General features: G+C 37.9%; 1 protein-coding gene and 1 long non-coding RNA gene across 3 annotated transcripts; one reads left to right on the top strand and one right to left on the bottom strand.

Moving 5' to 3' along the window:
• The first annotated feature begins 923 nt into the window (after positions 1-923).
• Positions 924-19473, top strand: LOC111322594 (peroxidasin). 2 transcript variants are annotated; one of them, XR_015994695.1, is made up of 9 exons: positions 924-1078; positions 5939-5991; positions 8672-9257; positions 11471-11714; positions 13483-13664; positions 14275-14558; positions 14912-15471; positions 15841-17441; positions 17700-19473. XR_015994695.1 is itself a non-coding variant. In XM_022925717.2 (8 exons), exons 2-8 carry the CDS (start codon positions 5975-5977, stop codon positions 15933-15935), a joined length of 1968 nt encoding a protein of 655 aa, XP_022781452.2. In that variant the 5' UTR covers positions 924-1078; positions 5939-5974; the 3' UTR covers positions 15936-19473. The 2 variants fall into 2 exon arrangements, 1 of the variants encoding a protein (XP_022781452.2); XM_022925717.2 differs by having other exon boundaries at positions 15841-19473.
• On the bottom strand, positions 9575-11140 carry LOC148717326 (uncharacterized). Its single transcript, XR_015994696.1, has 2 exons — positions 10655-11140; positions 9575-10404 (listed from the first exon to the last, which is right to left on the bottom strand). It is a non-coding gene; the product is annotated as an uncharacterized LOC148717326 (long non-coding RNA).
• Positions 19474-20338: the final 865 nt, after the last annotated feature.

Here is a 20338-nt window from a genome sequence, read left to right as displayed (position 1 = left end):
GGAAACACTGAAGTTATTTTATCTATTAACCAGTAGCTCTTGAATGACTCAAAAACATTGAACACTGTTTGGATTTCGCCAACGTTATCATTTGCTAACGAAAAGTGTAATATCGCTGCATTTTCAATATGGTGGCGAAGGAATTTCACTTATCAGAGATGTCCTAAGAGCTTCTTAGTCGTGCAAGGAAGGAAGAACTCAGAATAAACTCAGGGATTAAATTGATTAAATATGAATTAATCAAATTTCTTACCTTGGAACTCGATCAAGCATCGCGCGCGTTAGATGAAACTCATAGTCTAGATTGTAGGAAAAACACGACCTACTCGATGACAATTTTTTCAGGCAGGTTTCCTGACAATGAGTCAGGCAAAACGTTGCTTAACAACCTTTTTTGAAAGCAAAAAATAAACACCACCTTATCTACCACAAATGATATTACGTCAAAAAAACAAAAACCGTCATAAAATCTTGGTGAAGGTGGGCGTACAAAGTTTGCTTCGTCCCTCTCTATAATACAGCGCGCCTAATGCGTTTTTTCTTGAATTGGAATGACTCAAATTAAAGCAGTGAATCGCTTCCTTGTGGGATAACAAGTCTAGTGGTATCTTACTTGTACTGATTCTTTTTAGAGAGAATAAAAACTGTTATGACCCCAAAGTTACTTCAGCCATTTCATCTCCGAAGTTTGATACCCACTTCCAATTTTAAGACAATACTTGTGCACGAAAAACTTGTGAATTGACGTGAACAATTACCATTGGGAAGTGCACATGAATAGGTTTCTATCCAAAAAGCCAATTTTTAACTTCCTGAGGGGCGTATTGCACTGAAAGGTCTTTTAGCCGCAAACTTCCGACCTCCCCAGTTTTAACGGAATGGTGGCCTGTCGCAAGACATGTTGTGACGTCATGGGCGACCACACGCTTAAACTCTACTGTTCCCGAATTTAACTCCAAAGTTCACCTCTAAGAGTATCATTCATATAATCGAAACGACCTAGACGTACAACGAGTTATGTTGCTGAGCTTGAAGGGGTGCCAGGGTGCTTTTAGCCGCTGGATGCTAAGCAAGGAAGGTAAAAGTTTATTGCAACAGTTAAACCTCGTAAATGAGTCAATATTAGGTTTTACTCATCACCGACTTTGCCACGAGCATTTCATTCAGGACTGATAGCCCACGTAAAAACTTTTTTTTCCGGTCGACTTCGTCATTTCTGTACATTTCGGTTGAAACAATTTTAATTTATCAAGGATTTGCATGAAAACGAATTGACAAGGTAATGGAATAAAGGAAAGATTCATTTATAACTCTGAGGTAAAAAAGTTCAGGCTGTTTCGTGTTTGTTATTAAAAGTAGCAAAGAAATAACAACATTTTAGGTCAAAGTGGGCGACACGTTTATCTTTTAGAAGATAATTGAACAAGTGCTGAGGGATAAAACTCCGGCCATTTGTACAAAGTACCGTAGACTTCACACATGCTTATAGACACGCAGACAGAAGTTAATGTTTTTCGAGATAAACCTTACCGTTAAATGAAAGCATAAGTACACGATTTGCCATCTGTTGAAAACTTGATATGTTCCATATCAATGCTGAACCACCTACATTTGCGAAGGTAGCGAAAAAGTTATCTCATCGGAATGATATTTGTTGGCTCACTACCATCGTGCCTTATCATTCTAGAACATTCCACGTTTATATCACATTTGCGTTCGACTCAATTGGAAGCGATCTTCAAAAATAATTTCAGGAAGAACAATCAACGTTTGTTTTTGGGAGAGCATTTAGCAGCGATTATGGAAAAAGCCATGGTTGTATCCTGCTCAAATTTGGCTGAAAGGTAATCTGTGTGTTTAGTTTGGTTTGTCATGCTCTACTTAACCTCTGTTAGTAAGCTATAACTGCATGCTCTCTACACGAGAAAGAGTAACCACAGTGTGAGGGAAACATGTTTGTCTCTCTTTTACAGTACAAAGTTTGTTGCAGTTCAACATACGTTTAGTTTGAACATACATTTATTTTTTGCAGTCATTTCGTTTTGTAATATTGCTTCTTTGAAGGCCACTGAGAAGACTCGATTAAATCTTTTGTCAACATATCAGACACGAAATGATAAGTAAACGCCGTAAGAATTCAGTTTGAGTTTGTTATTGTTATTGATACCTATACTCTTTAGGTAGGGCCCGCCTTAAACGTTGCAAATAAGAACCACAATGAGCACAACTCCTTAAGCCAGGGCTTTCGAAGCAATCAACTTTTCGCGTAAAAGATCATATTCCATGTTGTCTGAAGTTTTCCTAGACAAGGTTGGAGATTGTAAGTCATTCTTACTCACTAAGTTCTTTTAATCATACGTGTCACTTTGTTAAACAAAAGAAGGCTGCCACAAGTCCCCATGTGATCTTAGGAGGAGAAGCATAAAACATTTACTTAGTTTAACTGATGTTATTGCAAGTTTGGAAACGTTACTTTCCCTAGGCTTCCACGTGTTTCAATTCACCGTGAATTCGCGAATACATTCGCATCGGAAAGTACATGCATGTGAAAAGCTGAATCATCCTATTTGTGCACGAAGCCGTCTCAAAACAATCTCGCTTACTTATTTGTGTTGTGACGGTGTGGTAGCCGTTTGAAACTTTTGATAAAATACGAGTGCTAGAAAGTCTGCATCGAATGAGCTTGATATAAACTTTAATTTCCATCGGATTGCAAGCGTTATATCCAAATGTAGCATTTCATTGTAAGCCTCAGGTGTAAGCCCTTTCGCGTAGAGTGAAAGAACGACCCATTCCAAACTCACTAAAATTCTGTTACCAGAATATCAAAAGCACTTCTCTCTTCGCTGCATGGCTGTGAGAGAAAATGCTCTCTTCAAATGGGGAGTAGATTGATCGCAGTGGAACAGAATATCACAAATCTTTATTAGCAATGAAAAAGGATTGAAAATTAAACGTGTTACACGTCCACAACACTAAGAATTCAACTCCAAAGCCCACCTCTAAGAGTATCATTCATATCATCGAAACATCCTGGACGTAGAACGAATTATGTTGCTGAGCTTAAAAAAACGACCCATTCCAAACTCATTGAAGTTTTCAGTTACCAGAATATCCAAAACACTACTCTCTTCGCTACATGGCAATGAGAGAAAATGCTCGCCTCAAATGGGAGTAGATTTATCGCAGTGGAATAGAATATCATAAATCTCCAACAGTAATGAGTTAAGTGTTCCATTTCCTTCCACAAGAAAGGTATGCTATCTGATTGAAACTTTCTATTTAAAAAATCTAACTGATAAGACATGAAACTCTTCGACTTAAATTCACCTCACTTTGAGGGAACAAAGCTTTCCATAAGAAAATTTAGTGTCATATATCCTTTTTGTAAACCATCGTCAAGGGAGTGTGATCATTTTTATTCTTACAATCCCAGTTAAGAACGCTCCAACAAAGATTCATAATTCGAGTGAAGAAAGGGAACCTTTCCCATGTAGCTTTTGCATCATGATGAAGACAAAGGTTGCATGGTCTGGTAAACCTCCACTTGGGCAAAGAGTTCCGCCAGATTCAAATGTTTTGCCACACAACAACAAGGGGCTCACTGACGTAAATTCAAGTTAAGACGTTTTAAAGACCTCTTTGAAATCTACTGAGTTGGAGGGTGATCAAATTTGTAAACGTAAATGGTTTGACCGCTAAGAGGTAATAATATCTTTATCAAAAATTGCACACTCAGGCAAAATTCATCGACTTGTTATTTGAAAATACAACTTTGTTCTGTGTTAACTCGTCAGGAAATAAATGCATGAAAGCCAAAATTCATTTTATAAGATAAGTACAATAAACTTGTGCAGCCTCTATCTGATTGAAGACTGCGTAGGCCACGGAGATAAATTTGTAAAGTTGCCTAAAAGATCGCCATATTCGGGGTGGCGTCAACAAAGGGCGGTGCCTTTGGAAATGTCGGGACGCGGGGCGAATGGTGGGTAAAGAAAACGACGGGATGAGTGGCGCCAAACGCGGTTTAAGAGCGTCAATACAGTACGTACTTAGATGGAAAAGCCAGGCCGCATCCACGCTTTGCACTGATACTCCTTTGAAAGATGCGAAAACCACAGGGTTTGTTTATCCAAAAGGTAAAGAAAACTATCCAAAAGGTAAAGAAAGGCCCCTAACGCCTCACGAGATGATGAGAAATGTCTAATAATAGTCCGCCGCTTACAATGCATGATTGTATCCTAAACGATCTAAGGTTGAGTCCAATATAAACGGACTGCACTTACGTTCAACAGGTTCGAAACACGTGCCCTGTATTGACTTCTCTTTCTCTGGCACTTCGCAATCATAGTGTCCACTATTACAAATGCTGGCAAATATTTATAACAAACAAATTATCTACAGTTGCGGAAACGTGAGTTAAAAAGCGCTCGCGATGATGTCCTTAAGAAAGAATATCCTTGATCTCGAGCGTAAAATTATTTTCTATGGCATAATAGTCTTTTTTTCCTGTTTGTTACTGTTATAGAAGAGATTGAAACGCAAATCTTATAGATTCTAAAAAAAAAGGAGTTTATTTTGGTATTGGCATGGGAACCCTGGCCATAACGCGAAAGTTGAAGGTAGAAAGAAGTACGCTAGAACCGTTTATCGCGGTAAAAAATCTAAATATTTCTTGCACAGAGTTTCATGTTGAAGGTAAAGTGAGTTTAGTTAAAATCAAAAGGACTGTAAATCAAATTATTTGTCCAATGCGAAAGATATTTGGTGTTCCACTTAGGAGACACTTAAGGACAATAATAGTAAATGAAAAGGTCAGCCAAGTATACGCTCTCCATCATGTTTTCAAACGCAAGCAATAAAATTGGATTTTTTCCCCTAAAATAGCCTGCAATTCTAATTCTTTATTAGGCGCACTAGAAGCCGAACCAACTCTCTCCTGCCGTGCTTCTTAAAGAGTCACTTTAAAACGATGGAATCAAACATCAAATGTTATTGATTCTGAAATCAATATTTCCTGAATCTTCCAAAAATATACTTGTTTTGAAAATAAAAACCCTTTGAACAAGTTTAAGAGTGAAGCCAACACCTGGACTTGTATGCTTGAATCATACAATACTATCCTTCAAAAACTTTCGAATTTCCATCTTCCCTTCATGAACACGTGAGAGTATGAGAGTAATTCACCGATTTTAACAGTATATGCGAGCAGTCTCCAATGTAAAAATTCTTAAGGTCATGATGAATTGTTACAAATATCTAACTAAGCTTGTGTTCTTTAAAAATGTAGGACCTCATAATCGCTTTTCTTAGTTAGGAAACCACAAGTTAGATAAAATTGCTTCTACTTTTGTTTTAACATTTTACGGCTAAGCCGTACGGACTTCATATGTGCAACGGAGCGTGGGGGGAAATATCACTTCACTGATATTGTTCAATATTAATCAATGAGATTGAAAATCATTTACTATATTGTACGTGGTCAGAAATAAGCATGAGCTTATGTCCACCTGATCTTACCCTACTTAAGCGAGGCTCCCCCCTTTCTCATTTGGCAAAACCATTGAACTTTCTTAGCGAAGGTAAAGTTTTTATCTTGAGCCTAAGGTAGCCTTGAACGGCGCCTTTCTCATTTTGATTTTTCTTCTCAGCCTTTAACAAGAAGTTTTTGTCGTCGTTAAATATCAAAAACTAAATTCCTAATTTCCCAAACGAATAAGTCAAAAAAACAAACAAAAAAAAAACCTTCGTAGGTGCCGATGGTGGGTTGTGAAAACTAGTGTACAATTTTAAACACTTGTTCGAGAGATAGAAGTCTAAGCAAAAATTAAAAATATGTTTCATTAATCTTCCTTTTGTGGTTCTCAGACATTTTTACGTTTCCCTGAAGTCGAACTCACACATTTTTAAATTTGTTCGTTATTTTTTTTTCCTACAGGTATAACTTGACAGAAAAGCGAAGAGGAAACCCGCCATGTTGGCATTAGTGAGGTGTGTAAATTTTGTTTTAATGATTAAAAGAATTTATCTCTGTAAGCACTTCTATTTCGGCCTATGCCTTAGGGTTTTGTTTCAAGAATTCAGGCGATGGCCGCAGTATGTTAAGTTTTTCGAGGACTTTCACAAGAAGAGAATGCTGAGGTTGCAATCATAAATAAGATGACACCTTAAAAGCTGCTCGCATGGAGTTTTACTTGTGCAAGGCGTGTTATTCGAAAGAATTCCGGAACTAAGACATTCTTATTCTACACTACAATAAAGTGAACTGGAAAATACAGTGACCAAACGAAGAAATTGGAAAAGGACAAAAGACTATCGAGGCGTTAAAACTAGAGAAGCAAAACTATTGGAGGAATAGGAGAAAACAAAAGATCGAAAGGGTGAAATAGTAAGATAACAGAGAAACGTTTATGTGTACGATCCTTCGCAGTAAAGCACTATTTGAGCAATAGTGAAAATCAGACCTGAAAAAAATTTCAGGCCTGCACGGGATTCGAACCACTGACCCATTAATTTGATGGTCTGCTCCCAGTTGGCTTGTTAGCTCAATTGGTAGAGCGCTGCACTAGTATCGCAGAGGTCAGTGGTTCGAATCCCGTGCAGGCCTGAAATTTTTTCAGGTCTGATTTTCACTATTGCTCAAATAGTGCTTTACTGCGAAGGATCGTACACATAAACGTTTCATAACCGCAGTTCATACATATGTTTCATATGTTTGTTGTTGTTTGATAACAGAGAAAGCAGGTAGAGGCACAGACAGAAAGGACGAAAACAAAATACGGAAGAACTAAACAGCGAAATAGAGGAGTAACAAACTGAAAGGGCAAAAGAACAAAAACAACAAGTCCTAAAGACAAAAATCCAAAAAGGTCCTTAACAGCCCTTTGCAGCAATCCGTAGTGCTAAAAAAACAAAAAGCATGACACCGACTCATGCGTTTCCTCTTCACCCCCTCGACACACTTATCAAAGCCAAAAAGCGAATTAAAAAAAAAAACGTATTAAAACAGTTTTGTTATCAGTTATGAGGCTGGCAATATAATGAGCTATATAGTGGTTAGAGACTGAAGTGAGAGAATCACGGAAAAAGACACCACGCGCTGGCTGCCGAAGGAACAAATAAATTCAAATACTGCAGGGGGCACAACCCTTAAACTTTTTCAACTGAGTTCTCTGAGTGACATAGGGATGATTTGGTAAGAACATGTACAGTGGCGCAAAAAGTTACTTTGTTATTCACTACTATCGTAAAAATGTCCGTTGTCAATCGTGGTGATCTCACATGAAGTGAAGTAAAATAATAATTTGTCTCACGATCTCGTCAGCTCCGATGAGGATGATAATTCTTTACAATATCATTTATTGTCAATGTGGCGACGAAAATAAATCATAGCCAGCTTTCAAGAGAAAGATAATACAAATAGAAGTTTTCGTTAAGCCACAATTACCGCTTAAAGGTCATAAATTGTTGGGAAAGGAGGAGATCATTACCGCATAAACATAAAGGTGCAAGCCAATAACAGTCCAGAATTCGCAAAGCCCAGCCAATAACAGTCCAGAATTCGCAAAGCCCAGGGACTTTAAATAGTACAGCTATATATAGTGTACGACAACAAGAACTACCGCTACCCGACACCGTAGATTAGCTTTATCTAGTGTTGTAAGTTCTCTACTACTCCCACGAATCTCTCCAGTTAATGTCAAATGGTGGGTGGAACGGCAAAAACAAGGCGGATGAACAAGTCTCATTCGCGGATGTACGTATGTAAAGTCTAAATAATTTAAAGATTAAGCCAATCGACCTCTTTAGTTTGCTAATAATCTTGTCTTAATGAAAGCCGTTCAAGTGGAAGACAGCGGAAACAACCTCTTGACGTTGCAATCAACTCTAGCTTTAAGATTTCTTCATAGCCGCTCAAGCTTTTTTACCTATCAGGTTTCTAATGTATTTCTAATATTTGGTTTTGACAAAGGGATAACGCTCCAAACGTCAGCTTTTGAGACTCTTTTACGGCGGCCAATTTACATTATCAACTCCGTTGATCAAACCAAATTATTTCCACAAAGAGGCGCTTTACAAAAGCGGCAAAGAGAGAGATCTTCCTGTCTGCCATCGAGACATCACGACTAAGCCACAGCTATAAAAAGTGTTTGCCGCAAAAAAAAAAAAAAAAAAAAAAGATCTAAGTTTTCTATTTTGAGTTAATTATGTCGATATTTCATTTCCATCACAAGTGCAATGCTTTAAATGACTCTTTTGGTTTTTTTTTTTTGTCCCCTTCCTTTCTATTTCTCGAGACTCATCCAAGAAAGAAGTAAAGATGTTTCAGTAAGTTGTTGGTGTTCCAGACTCGCGGAGCTGAAGTTTATAAAAGAAAAATAATTTTTGTTTGATAAGACGTGGCTATGATTAGTGAAGAGTACCCATTTTGAACAAAAGGCTTACTATGGCTCATTTTAAAGGGGCTATGTCTAAAGTATAGAAAATGCGCGATGTATTAAAAATAACCCTCGCATTGAGCCAATGGGAAAGTCGGGAGAGGTTTAAAGCCATTTATGAGAAATAATACAATAATTTCAAGTGATCTTGAAATCCATGACTGTACTCATGGTAGATAATTATACAATGTGACAAATTTTTAATTTGCATCGATTTAAAAAACTTTTCACAGGTCTCTGCTATGTTTTACCTTGCTGATGGTAACGTGGAAGATGCCTTTCTCTGTTGGAAATTCGTTTACGCGTGGTGTCCTCCAATCGATACTGACAAAAACGTGTGAGCCGGTACCCTTGTCCGTTCAGTTAAACTGTTTCAGACGTCGTTACCGAACGTTTGACGGCTCCTGCAACAACTTGTGCAACATTACAAGGGGCAGTGTCCTGAGACCATTTGCCCGCCTACTACCACCAGCTTATGAGGACGGCACGAATGTACCTCGAACACTCGGATCAAACAACCAGTCACTTCCGAACGCAAGGAACATCAGCACGATTGTGTTCGTCAGCTCGACAGGCAACGACGACAACACGACACCGAATTTTACTCACGTGACTATGACGTGGGGCCAGTTCTTAGATCATGACATCGCTTTAACCCAAGAAAACAACACAGTGGATTGTGGGAATAACAGCCTCCCTTGTTGGGGACATGAAGAGGGTTGCATTGGCATCGACATACTTCAGGGGAATGAATTGAAAGATAACCGAAGCTCAATCTGTATTCCTCTTCGTCGGTCAGCCATTCAAGATGGCGAACAGGTTAGCAATGGACAAACTCAAGTCTCATTTCATTCCATTTGAAAGTTATAAAATACGTACCACCTTTAAAGGAATGTCTGAGTGGTTCTCCAGTAGCAATAAACAAATGCTAATGCTATCTAACAATAAATAAAATGAAATAAACGAAAAAAAATTGGGCCAAAAGGCTAAAATGGTGAAAGAAATATGGGCCATCATTCTCGTAACCACAAAGAAATTGCCCTTTGTTACTCTTTTGGTTACATTCCTTTTGTTAATGTTGTTTTTAAATATGTAATCATACATTGTTCATTGAAATATGAATGATATAATAAGTATACTAGACAACAATTAAGTTTATTTGCTTGTAGTCAGCTAAATTTGTGTGCTTTTATCAAAATTACTAAATTTGACAATTAAACACATGCAGCTTACGGATAAGCACATTCATAATCTTCCTCTATGACGAAGATCATCATCTATGGTCCAAGAAGATTAGGCTAACATTGCCTTGTATGTTGCCTAACCTTGGACTGATCCAGTAGGATTTCTTTCAGACTCCTTGAGCATAAATCAGCTGACACAGCTCAGGTTTAGGCTACAAGTAGCTTGCCAAAGTCTAATTAACATGAAAGTGGTAATTTCTGACTTGATCATGAGTCAGTTCCTTTTCTGTAATGACTGTTGGACTAAAAATCAAGCCTTGAGTTGCATGTAACATTAAGTACTGTAATATCTAATGATCTTCAAGTTTTTTTTCTCACTCAGTTTGTAGTTGTTTACACTACCCAAGTTCTTTTCCACAGTTATATTTTTACAGACCCAATGGTTGCTCAACTCTGGTCAAAATACAAATAGTAAACATCAATTTTTGGGTAGCTTTACCAATACAATTAATCACACACTAATGAAAAATTGTGTGCACAAAATTGTGACTAAATTTCTTTGGATGCCCATTACTTTATAGCCATTTTTTAAAACTAAATTAAACTAAATATATATCACATTACTTCTCATTATAGCATTCAACAATGATATCATACGCCACAGTTCAATTGCCATGTTTGTACTGACTGTTTTTTTTTTTGGGAGCAATTGCCTCATTTATCAAAACAATTTCTCATTCAGTTTAAGTAGAACAGGAAGCCATTTTGTTTCTCCTTGGCTTCTGGAAAGCAAATAATATTAAATCCTACTCAGTACTGAGCTAGCCTAGCAGAAAAATTTAAAAGTCATTCATAACTTCATTGATGTGATGCATTATCCTACTCTCTAAATAGTCTAGAGGCAGCATAAAGATCATTAAAATCCTGTGCCTTATAGATGTACGACCTTGTTAAGTATCCCCATGAACAGTAGCATAGTTGTCGCCATTAAATCTCTAACCACATCAATTCCCAAGGTAAAATTAAATCCACCTTGATATTGCATGTTTCTTTCCTTTGCGTCCCTCCGCTTACCAAACGTGACCGTTTGAATAGGAAGTCTTGCGTGACCAGCATAGTTTAAGGAAAGCACTTGCTTGTTTTCTCTCCTTGACTTTATGACTTTTAATAAATCAGTTGTCTGTGCGCTCAGAGCACTCAGCTACCTTTAAAATCCCTTGCCTACAAAGCTAAATATCAGACAGCAGTTGTGTAACAAGATGGAATTTGTCCACTTTCACATTTCTTTCTGGTTGACACTTCGAAATTTACGAAACAACAACTTCGACTCGAGACTACAGTTTTCTTTCGTCACAAAGTCTGAGAGACCAAGAAATTATTTCACGGATTTCTTCACTGCAAAAACGTCACTCTACTTCAGTGCTTTTCGAATGCATTGTCAACTCCACTTCTGTAGATGCTATAGCTGAGCTTTCACATTAATATTGTTTGTATAATCCCGCCGACCGCCATTTTGAATTGAGCGGTAGAAAACCGCTGACTGCACGAAGGGCTAACGCTCGAAACGTCAGCTTTTTAACTCGTTACGGTGGCCAATTTACAATTTCAACTTAATTGATATAACCAAGTTGCGCTGACTGCATTATTGTGGCGCATGATTAAAGCATTTTTTCCCTATACTTTTGTATTTTAGATTTATTTTGCATGCCTTTTCTGGATAGTTCTTTTAACAATGATATTTTTGATGAGTTTAATTACTGTTCTAACACCTAACTGGTTACTAATACTTCCTACTTGATATGTAAACATACATTTATCCAAATCATCTTATCTTCTTAATACCGTCAGGTAAATTTGGTGTCAGCGTTCATCGATGGATCCCACATATATGGGGCAAACCACAAAGAAGCCGAACTCCTACGTGACCGCACAGCTAACCTTGGTCTACTTCGAGTTGCTTCATTTCCTTTGAGCTCCGCCAAATCTCCTTTCCTGCCAAAAGCTGAGGCGCAGACATTCTGTAGGTCTCACAATCCTACTACAAAGCCCTGTTTCTTGGCTGGCGACCACGCAAGAGTAAATGAAAACCCAGGTAACATATGTTTCTTTTCTTAATGAATATCGCTTTTATTAGCTAACTTATATCCATTCTGTTTTTTATTTAACACTTTACTCTTGGTTAATTTATCTTATTTTACGTAGATAATATAGTAGGTCCACATCAGCTGTAAAGTTGCCAATTTTTTAACCGACTTATCAAATGAAGATATGTGTATTTACGTACGAACGTACGTACGTACGTACGTATGTATGTATGTATGTAGGTAGGTAGGTAGGTAGGTAGGTATGTATGTATGTATGTATGTATGTATGTACAGGCAAGGTATCAAGCATTTTGTAAAGTGTACATCCCTCTAAATGATTGTTTGAGTGAGAGATATAAAAACATGTTCAAAAAGAAGAAATAAATGTACAGAACCAATAGAATAGATAATTTTGGCATACACTGGTACACACCGCAATAGTTCTTGGAAGGTTTTCAATTGCGCCCACAAGGTAGAAACTAATGCCGAAGTAGTTGATCGAATTTCTTGCTCTCACCGAAAACGCTATACTGTAAGGAAAGTCTGTTCTTTATCATTTCCCTTCTCGAATCTTTTCTAGAGGGTCTCAATGAGTTAACCATCAACCTTCAAATGGCCAAAATATTACTGACCGTCACCCGTCAAAAACGCAATATTTTTACCGTCAACCGTCAAATAAGCAAGCCAATGTTAGCCGTGAAATGTCTTAGATATCCTTAATTAAGAACTAAAGGATTGCCTTAATTGGGGTCAAGTTCTGTTGTTTATAAATAAAAGTCTTGATATATCACAAAAATACATTTATGTAGTTCCCAGTCGCGAGTAAGACTGGTTAGCGGCAGAACTTGTTTCCGTTGTGAAAACACTTCCGGTATCATTTATCAATAATGGGTGTTATAAATTAACAGTACTTTACAGACGCGTCATTCTGAAAAATTACAGCCGAATTCGCGCGTTTAGTTCGTTTTATAAACGAAATTCCAAAAGATTAACCATCAACCGTCAAATGACCTAAAATTTAGCCGTCAATCGTCAAAAAGCTCGCATCCTAATGTCAGCAAGCTATGATAGTAATGATTTGGATGATTTGCTCCGAGCGCTAGGGTGGCGAAGACTCTACCATCAAAGATTGGAACAGAAATCTATCCTAATGTATAAAAAATTACATGGTATGACACCTGATTATCTGAGATCAAGATTTGTATATCGTGACGGTGTAAGTGCTTATCGTTTAAGGAATACCGAAAACAAATGAGTTCTTCCACAACCTCCAACTGACTATCCCAAGAGAAGATTTTTGTACAGCGGAGCTCGATTGTGGAACAACTTACCTGTAGACTTAAGACTAGCGTCTTCCCTTACTGATTTCAAATCAAAATGAAATCGCCACAGTTTAAAGTAAGATCTTAATTTTAAGTAAATTTTAGACACGGCCTCCATGAAAAGCAGAATTTTTTATTTATTTCTTTTATTTGAACTGTTATTATCAAATTATTATTGTAGATAGATAGGTTTCTAATATAGAATTAACTAAATCAACTGATGGAAAAACCGTGTATAAATAAAGTTATCCTATCCTATCCTAAAAGGGCTTAGGGCTCATTTTTAACCGTCAATCATTAACGTGACCCTCCTCCCCTCCCCCCTTTAAGACCCTCTATCTACTTCCCTCCTCCCCTCCCCCCTTTAAGACCCTCCATCTACTTCCCACATCCCCTCCCCCCTTTAAGACCCTCTACCTACTTTAAATGGTAAATTTCCACTTATTTTTTACAGCATTGACGGCTATGCACACAATCTGGGCCCGCGAACACAATCGCATCGCAAGCTATCTCCATGTTCTTAATCCATCATGGCAAAATGAGAGGCTATTCCAAGAGGCTCGAAAAATTGTGATTGCTGAATTACAGCACATTACATACAACGAATGGCTCCCTGTATTTTTCAATGAAGATCTGGTAAGTTTCTAAATGCTTCCAATACGTTATTGCTCCATTATGTTGGGAGAAGGATTAAATTCTAGAATTGTCTCTTTCCCTTTAATTATGTTGTTCCTTGGTCTTTTATTTCATTATTATTATTATTATTTTTTTTTATCTAGTCAAGCGCGCTTTTTTCATTTTTCGCGTTTTTAATATCCAAATGTAACGTAAGCTCTGACACGTAATTTGTAACGTACCTTAATATAAATTCAAATGTACAACCGTTAAATGCTCATTTGCAACTGAAGATGACACGAAAATGTCGAAACATGTCTTGTAAATGTAAACTCAAAGTTGTCGTTTCTTTTTTGAGAGTTAGTGTCGAAAGTATAATCAATGATTGCTTTGGTTTTTCTTTAACAGTCGCTTTGCAATTGGTCCAAAAAACTCCCATCACCTTCTCAACTAATCAATTTAAGACGAAAAAAATTGATCGTAATCTGCTCACTCGCCTTCCCGCGTTTCAATTAGTACGTACGCGTGACCAACCCTCGCTCCGATTGGCTGTTCAGATTACTGTTCTATTCTCGCCATGTTAAGGTTTGCTAAACATCCTTTGTTAACTTTACCCTATTTCTCTCTTCAGCGAAGACGCGAAAACATCTTGCTAGAACCAAAAGACACTTTTTTTAGTGATTACAATTCACGAGTTAACCCAGAAATCACAAACGCCTTCGCTACGGCAGCTTTGAGAGTCGGTCACTCCTTAATAAGAGACAGCTTGGGACAATTTGGTAGGCAATTCAGACAGCGTGGGTCAATTCCAACCAAAACTTTCTTCGATCCGTCACCTCTGTATTCAAAGAGTGGTAGTGGTATGACTGGAATCCTTTTAGGACTTGTGACTCAAGCATCTCAAAAAATAGATAGGTAGGTGTATCTTGTCTACTTTGTTTTGGAGATGCCTAATTATAAGATAGCTATTATGGGCAGGCTAAACTTGAGGTCTATAAGGGGAATCCATGTCAAGACCCTTTGAAATGCAGTATAAACTAAGGGCATCCATATTTCTCGACAATTGCAATTTTTTTTAGTTGAAGACGAGAGGGTAAAGGGCTCGAAGAAAGCCGCTTGACGGTAAGGACTATGTTTACTAGAACACTTCTAATCTTGAAAATACTAACGCTAAAAATAAAAGGAAACATAGGGCGGCAGTCGAAAGAAACTAACGGTCCCCGAAAGCTGAATACGTTGAGATGTGTGAAACATTTTTTACCTTTCAGGTTTTTTACACCAGCCGTGCGAGAGAATCTCTTGATGAAAGGCTCAACATTTGATGGTATCGTGGGCGATCTTGCCGCCATAAACATCCAACGGGGCCGTGATCACGGTTTACCGCCATACAACCAATTCAGAGAGTCGTGTGGTCTAGGGCGTGCCTCTTCTATTGACGATCTTACGAACATAAAAACGACACAAAGGGAACGACTTCGAATTGCATACAATGATAACGTGAATGATATAGACTTATATGTAGGGGGAGTAAGTGAGACCCCTTTGCCAGAAAGCATAGTAGGTGGCACCTTCTCCTGCATTCTCACCCGAGGATTTAAAAATCTTCGAGTTGGAGACCGGTTTTGGTACGAAAGGAACGATTCTTACACTGGATTTACCACAGGTCAGCTGAATGCAATAAGAAATGCAACTCTAGCTCGAGTTCTGTGCGACAACTCAGATGGAATTCTGAAAATTACCCCAAATGTTTTCCGAGTGAGGAGTGGGTCCAATAACTTGACGTATTGTTACGACTTAGGGGTTGTCAACTTGAATGAATGGATGGAAGGTAAGATATGTAATTTTCTTTATAATAGACGTTAGCTAACAGAATATACGGCCAAACGTTGCGGCGTTCCTTAGACTAAATAGTTTATTCGGACAGAACTTAGTTGCGAAAATCAAATGATATCAAATAACGTGATTTACTTCCACCGTCTTCCCTTGCCTTCGCGAAAAGACATATACAGCTTCGGTTTCTATTTTCAATTTTTATTTGTGCAGGAAGGAAGAGAAGAAAACACTCATCTTTTCAAATAACTCAGTTTTATTTTGTTTTGTTTTTCTGTAAACTTTCTCAAAAACCCCAAAGTCTGTTCAGTCCAACCAGCCACAGCCCATATCTTTCATCACATTATTTTGTTTTTCAACCCCACAGAACCTGGCCAAAAAGAGTCTTGTCAATATGATAGTGTCGCCAAGGATGTTATCCCTCCAGATGTAAAACTGTCTGACGCCTCTACGTCTGTATAACTATGCACTCTCATGGAAGGGCTTCCAATTCGGCTTTCAAGTTTCCTCTTAACAACTTTACAGCAAACTGCACATTAAAATGTAAATTTCTGACATATACAACCATGCGCAGAAATATATTGTCTATCATGGTCTATCGTTCTGCCTCGGTAGCTAGAAGGTTATAACGCTACCCACTCGATAAATCTTTATCCAGTGAATAGCGCAGCACGTTTTGCTATCACTTTTCCGTTGGCTGGCGTTATCCGCCCTTTATACAACTATGGACTAGCTACAATAATCTATCAGTTGATACAAATTATCATTATTCGGGAGAAGGGATTATTAACTTGGAAGATATTTACATCACCGATTAATTAAACCAGTTGTAATTTGACAAGTTTCAAAATGACTCGTGATAAAACAAACCATCGACAACAATTGACACCGCTGAAGTCAGTGAGATGGACAACAAGAGATAAAGAGATAGAGATAGTGTCCTTTTCACGAGTCCTTTTCGATATCATTTCCTCTGGTTTAATGCTTGAACTGTAAGCTCATGCAAGGGCATTTATTCACTTTCGTATGTGTTTGCTGGAATTTTTTCAACGAGATCTTTGAACCGTGTGAGAAGGCTCTTTAGGAGTCTTTACAATGAGTACCGCCAAATTTATCTGTTTGGTGCATAATAAACAAATTTTTAACATTACGCACCCATGCAGTTCAAGGACTGAACGCTTGACGAGTCAAAGCCGAATCTGACCGTGCAGGGTTTGTAAAGTAGATATCAGGTCACAATATTTTGATCATATCTCTCAGTATAACTTTCACCTTTCACTCTTGAAAATCAAAAGGTTTCTGATTGTTTGAATTTTTTCCGACCAGTTCAACATTGCTCTCCGTCAGGGTTGATATGGATTTAACGGTCAGTATGGCGGATATCGATCATTGTTTTACACTGAGGTACATCAAGACCCTTACATAACGCCGCAAACATCATGACAAAATGTACTGAAAAAACCTTTAAAACAATAGACAAGACTTGTGATACTGGCTTAAACGTCGGCCGTAAGCCAGTGTGAAAGAAATCTTAAACCCTAAGAATTAAACATGCTCTTTTTCTTATTTTAACTAGAAATAATATAATGTAAGGTCTTTAAAGTGTATTTAAAGTAATTTGTGTCTTTCCCAATCCCTCAGTCAACAGTAAACAAACAGGGAAAAATAGGTAAATTTGGTATGCCTCAGTAACTTTGACCCTCGCTGTTGATAGGAACCTCAACAATACATGCTTCAACAGTTACGTTATCTCTGCCGCAGCAATGGACAGAAGTCTAATTAACTTACTTAATATGCAGTGAGTCAGCGGAAGTTTACGTAAATTACTTCAAACTTATGAAAGGGAAATCACAACCGCAAAAGCCGCGGAGCAGTGGACAACAGGACCTTTAATAAGATGCATAGTTATGATAGTGAGAAACACTCACAAGCAAGTTTTCAGGAATTACAAAGAAAATCAATCGAAATGTAAGAAAATAGAATGAGTAAATGTAATATCATGGGAATGATAGAAATTGTATTGCTGTAGTGGTTGAATAATTAAGTTTCTGCAAGGTTTGAAAGTTATTCATTTCGGTGCAATGTACCTCCACAATTTTAAGTCGAAGTGTTTGCCTTTGGCAGCTTTAAGATATCAGTTCCTCTCGGGTTCTGATTTATTGCCTCTCTCGCTTTTTGCTGTGTTTTCATAATTAATTTCATGACAGACATTACAAATCATTTTAGCGAGACGTTGCTCCAGGAGCCGGTGATGGCGGGCCTATTCTGCCGAGTAGCGGCTGACTACAGGGTGTTTGTTTACCGCAGAAGACGAAACGGAGGGCGCGGTTGTCATGTAGCAGCAGGAACTTTGTTACAATCATGCCACGTCTCTGAGTACTAGTTAAAGTCAGGAAGGATATCAGAAACTCTAAGGCTAATTTTTTTGCCGTTTTACAGCTAACCGTGTTCACCCCATTGAGACCCTCTTTTAACAGAATTCTTGCTGACTTAATCATGCTGGGAGTCCGCGGAAGTTTACATCCTTCACTTTGAACTCGTGAAAGAGAAATCGTAACCGCAAAAGCCGCGGAAGCAATTTCAAAAAAAAGCAGTAAACCTTCTGAGGAGGCCATGTTTGTTTAATCTTCTTTTTAGTCATCTATCGCAGCACATTGATGCTTTGCTGAACTTTCAATGATATAATTCTTGTTATCAGACAACTGTGCTTCAGTATTAAATGTAAATGAGCCTAAGTCATGGTGACTTTAAAGGCAAACAGCAAACAGGAAAAAGTGAACTTAACGCCGTCTGCATCCAACAGTTTGTATTCCACGGTGAAAATAATAACACTTCATGTACTAGGATTAGCAGAGTTTTTATTCATTTCTACTGGTTTGATTTAAAGATTATCGGGAGGTAAAGAGTGCAAGAGTACGCTGCATTCTAGCAGTTTCCCAGCTCAGTAAACGTCATACTCAGACACAATCGCATCTCCAAACAGGTTAATTACAAAACCGGCCGCCAACTCTAGCGCTGTTCTCAAATTCCATAACGAAGAATACCTGATAGCAGGTTACTAAGACTCAGGCACGAGCATCCTAAAGATGCATTTCAAAGCTACTTCCAACACTGGTTTGTGTTTTACCCCGTTAGCCGATTTTCGAAATGATAAAACTTCATTAGACCAGCTCATAGACGTAGCAAAAAATATTGCAAAGATGACTGAATTATTGTTAACAGAGTCGTAAGGAACTTTCCCCTTCTACTATAATAGTGGTGAAACAAGCTCACTGAGAAATGATATGTGATTTTAATTTGTCTGTTGCACTTCATTTGCGTTCGTCCCTCGTGACTCCTCCTACTCCTCCCTTGGAAAATTAAATACAGACAAAGAAAGGAGTGGATTTATACGCATGTTATTATATGAGGAAATATGTTCTACGAGTGGTTGATAAATATATCTTTTCAACTTTCAAGTGTGACGCAACTTCAGGAAATCGAAGGGTTCAGGAAGTTTACTTGCAGTGACTCTGCGGAATTTCGAAAGTGCCTTTGTGTGTTTCAGTTACCCTTGATTTACAAGTGTTGTAGAGCATTTTCAAGGATTGATATTTCGAGTGTTTTTAGGTTTACCTTTTGTTTTATTAAGTCTCGCCTTTTCGCCCCTACGTGCTATTTTGATGAATCTATAGTTTTGATCATTTATTTTTAGTGTGTGCTTGAACTTGGCTCAGTACTTACCGTGCTAGACATTTTAATGGCTTGTTATGGTTGAGGATAACTAGTTTGCAAGGTGGTCATGTTTGGGTTGGAAAAACTGACCTTGAGTTTTACCCACACTGAACATCCTGTTTTGGAAATTCCCACTGTTAGCTAACCCAAACATGTCTGTGATTTTTGTATTTAATACTGGGGCACTCCTTGCTGAAAGTAGTAGATATAAGCAGTGGAGAAAGAGAGAGAAAATTAGCTGTAGTAGAAGCAGCAGTATAGGAGAATAAAGAAGAAAATTACAGAGTCTCAGTACCTCTTGTTAATTCGCCAAGCGAGTGGTAAAACCCCCACAACAAGGGTTCGAATTTTCCGCTTCGAATTAGCGTAATGACCGTAACCAGTCAATCGGAAACACTGAGGGAAAACTATCACTTGATATTCTGCTATACTATGGTTACTTACTGATATGGTTGTTTGACCTTACTTGAGAGCAAAGATTCTGAGAGAATCAATCTCTTTGCTTACACTGGCTACATCACTTCGAGCAGGAAACAAAAGATGCACATTAGTTCTCATAGTCGGTTTCTACCAGAGTTTTGTGGTTTTAAATGGAATTATTACTATGCATCGATACCCGTGAAAAAGTAGCGCAAAAACTTACCTCTGCAGAAAAAAATAGTAAAACAAATTGTAATATTACATGAAATACGTACTTTTATCGATTTTTACGTCTTTGAAAGAAGAAATCAATAATCGAATATTGAAAGAAACGATTAGGAAAGTAAAGGATTGCGTCTCTGGTTACTGAAGTGAAGAAAACCAAGAACAACAGTTTTGCACATGTCATATTTTCATCCGGGGATTTAAAAAAACTGGTGCACCGAATTTGGGTTTTATTCTTTATACTAGTACGTATCATTATAATTGTTACTCCGTACTCATTGGCAATCCTCTTTTTTGTAACATGTAGAATGCTTTTCATAATGATCGTTCTCTCTCTCTCCCTAATCTTCAGCTGAACAGTTTACCGTCAACTTAAAATTGTTGGAGTCAGAAATACTAGCACTCTGATAACATTTGCAGGCGTACTTCATGGCCTCGAGTTTTAGCCTCAGGATACGCTATACCAAGGCGAAGCTGGTAAATTGTTGGTTTCCATAGTCAGATTG

Source organism: Stylophora pistillata, chromosome 13, assembly GCF_964205215.1.
Source record: "Stylophora pistillata chromosome 13, jaStyPist1.2, whole genome shotgun sequence".
NCBI lineage: Eukaryota > Metazoa > Cnidaria > Anthozoa > Scleractinia > Pocilloporidae > Stylophora > Stylophora pistillata.
Note: the sequence above shows the minus strand (reverse complement) of the source record. Positions and strands in the feature narration are given on the sequence as shown.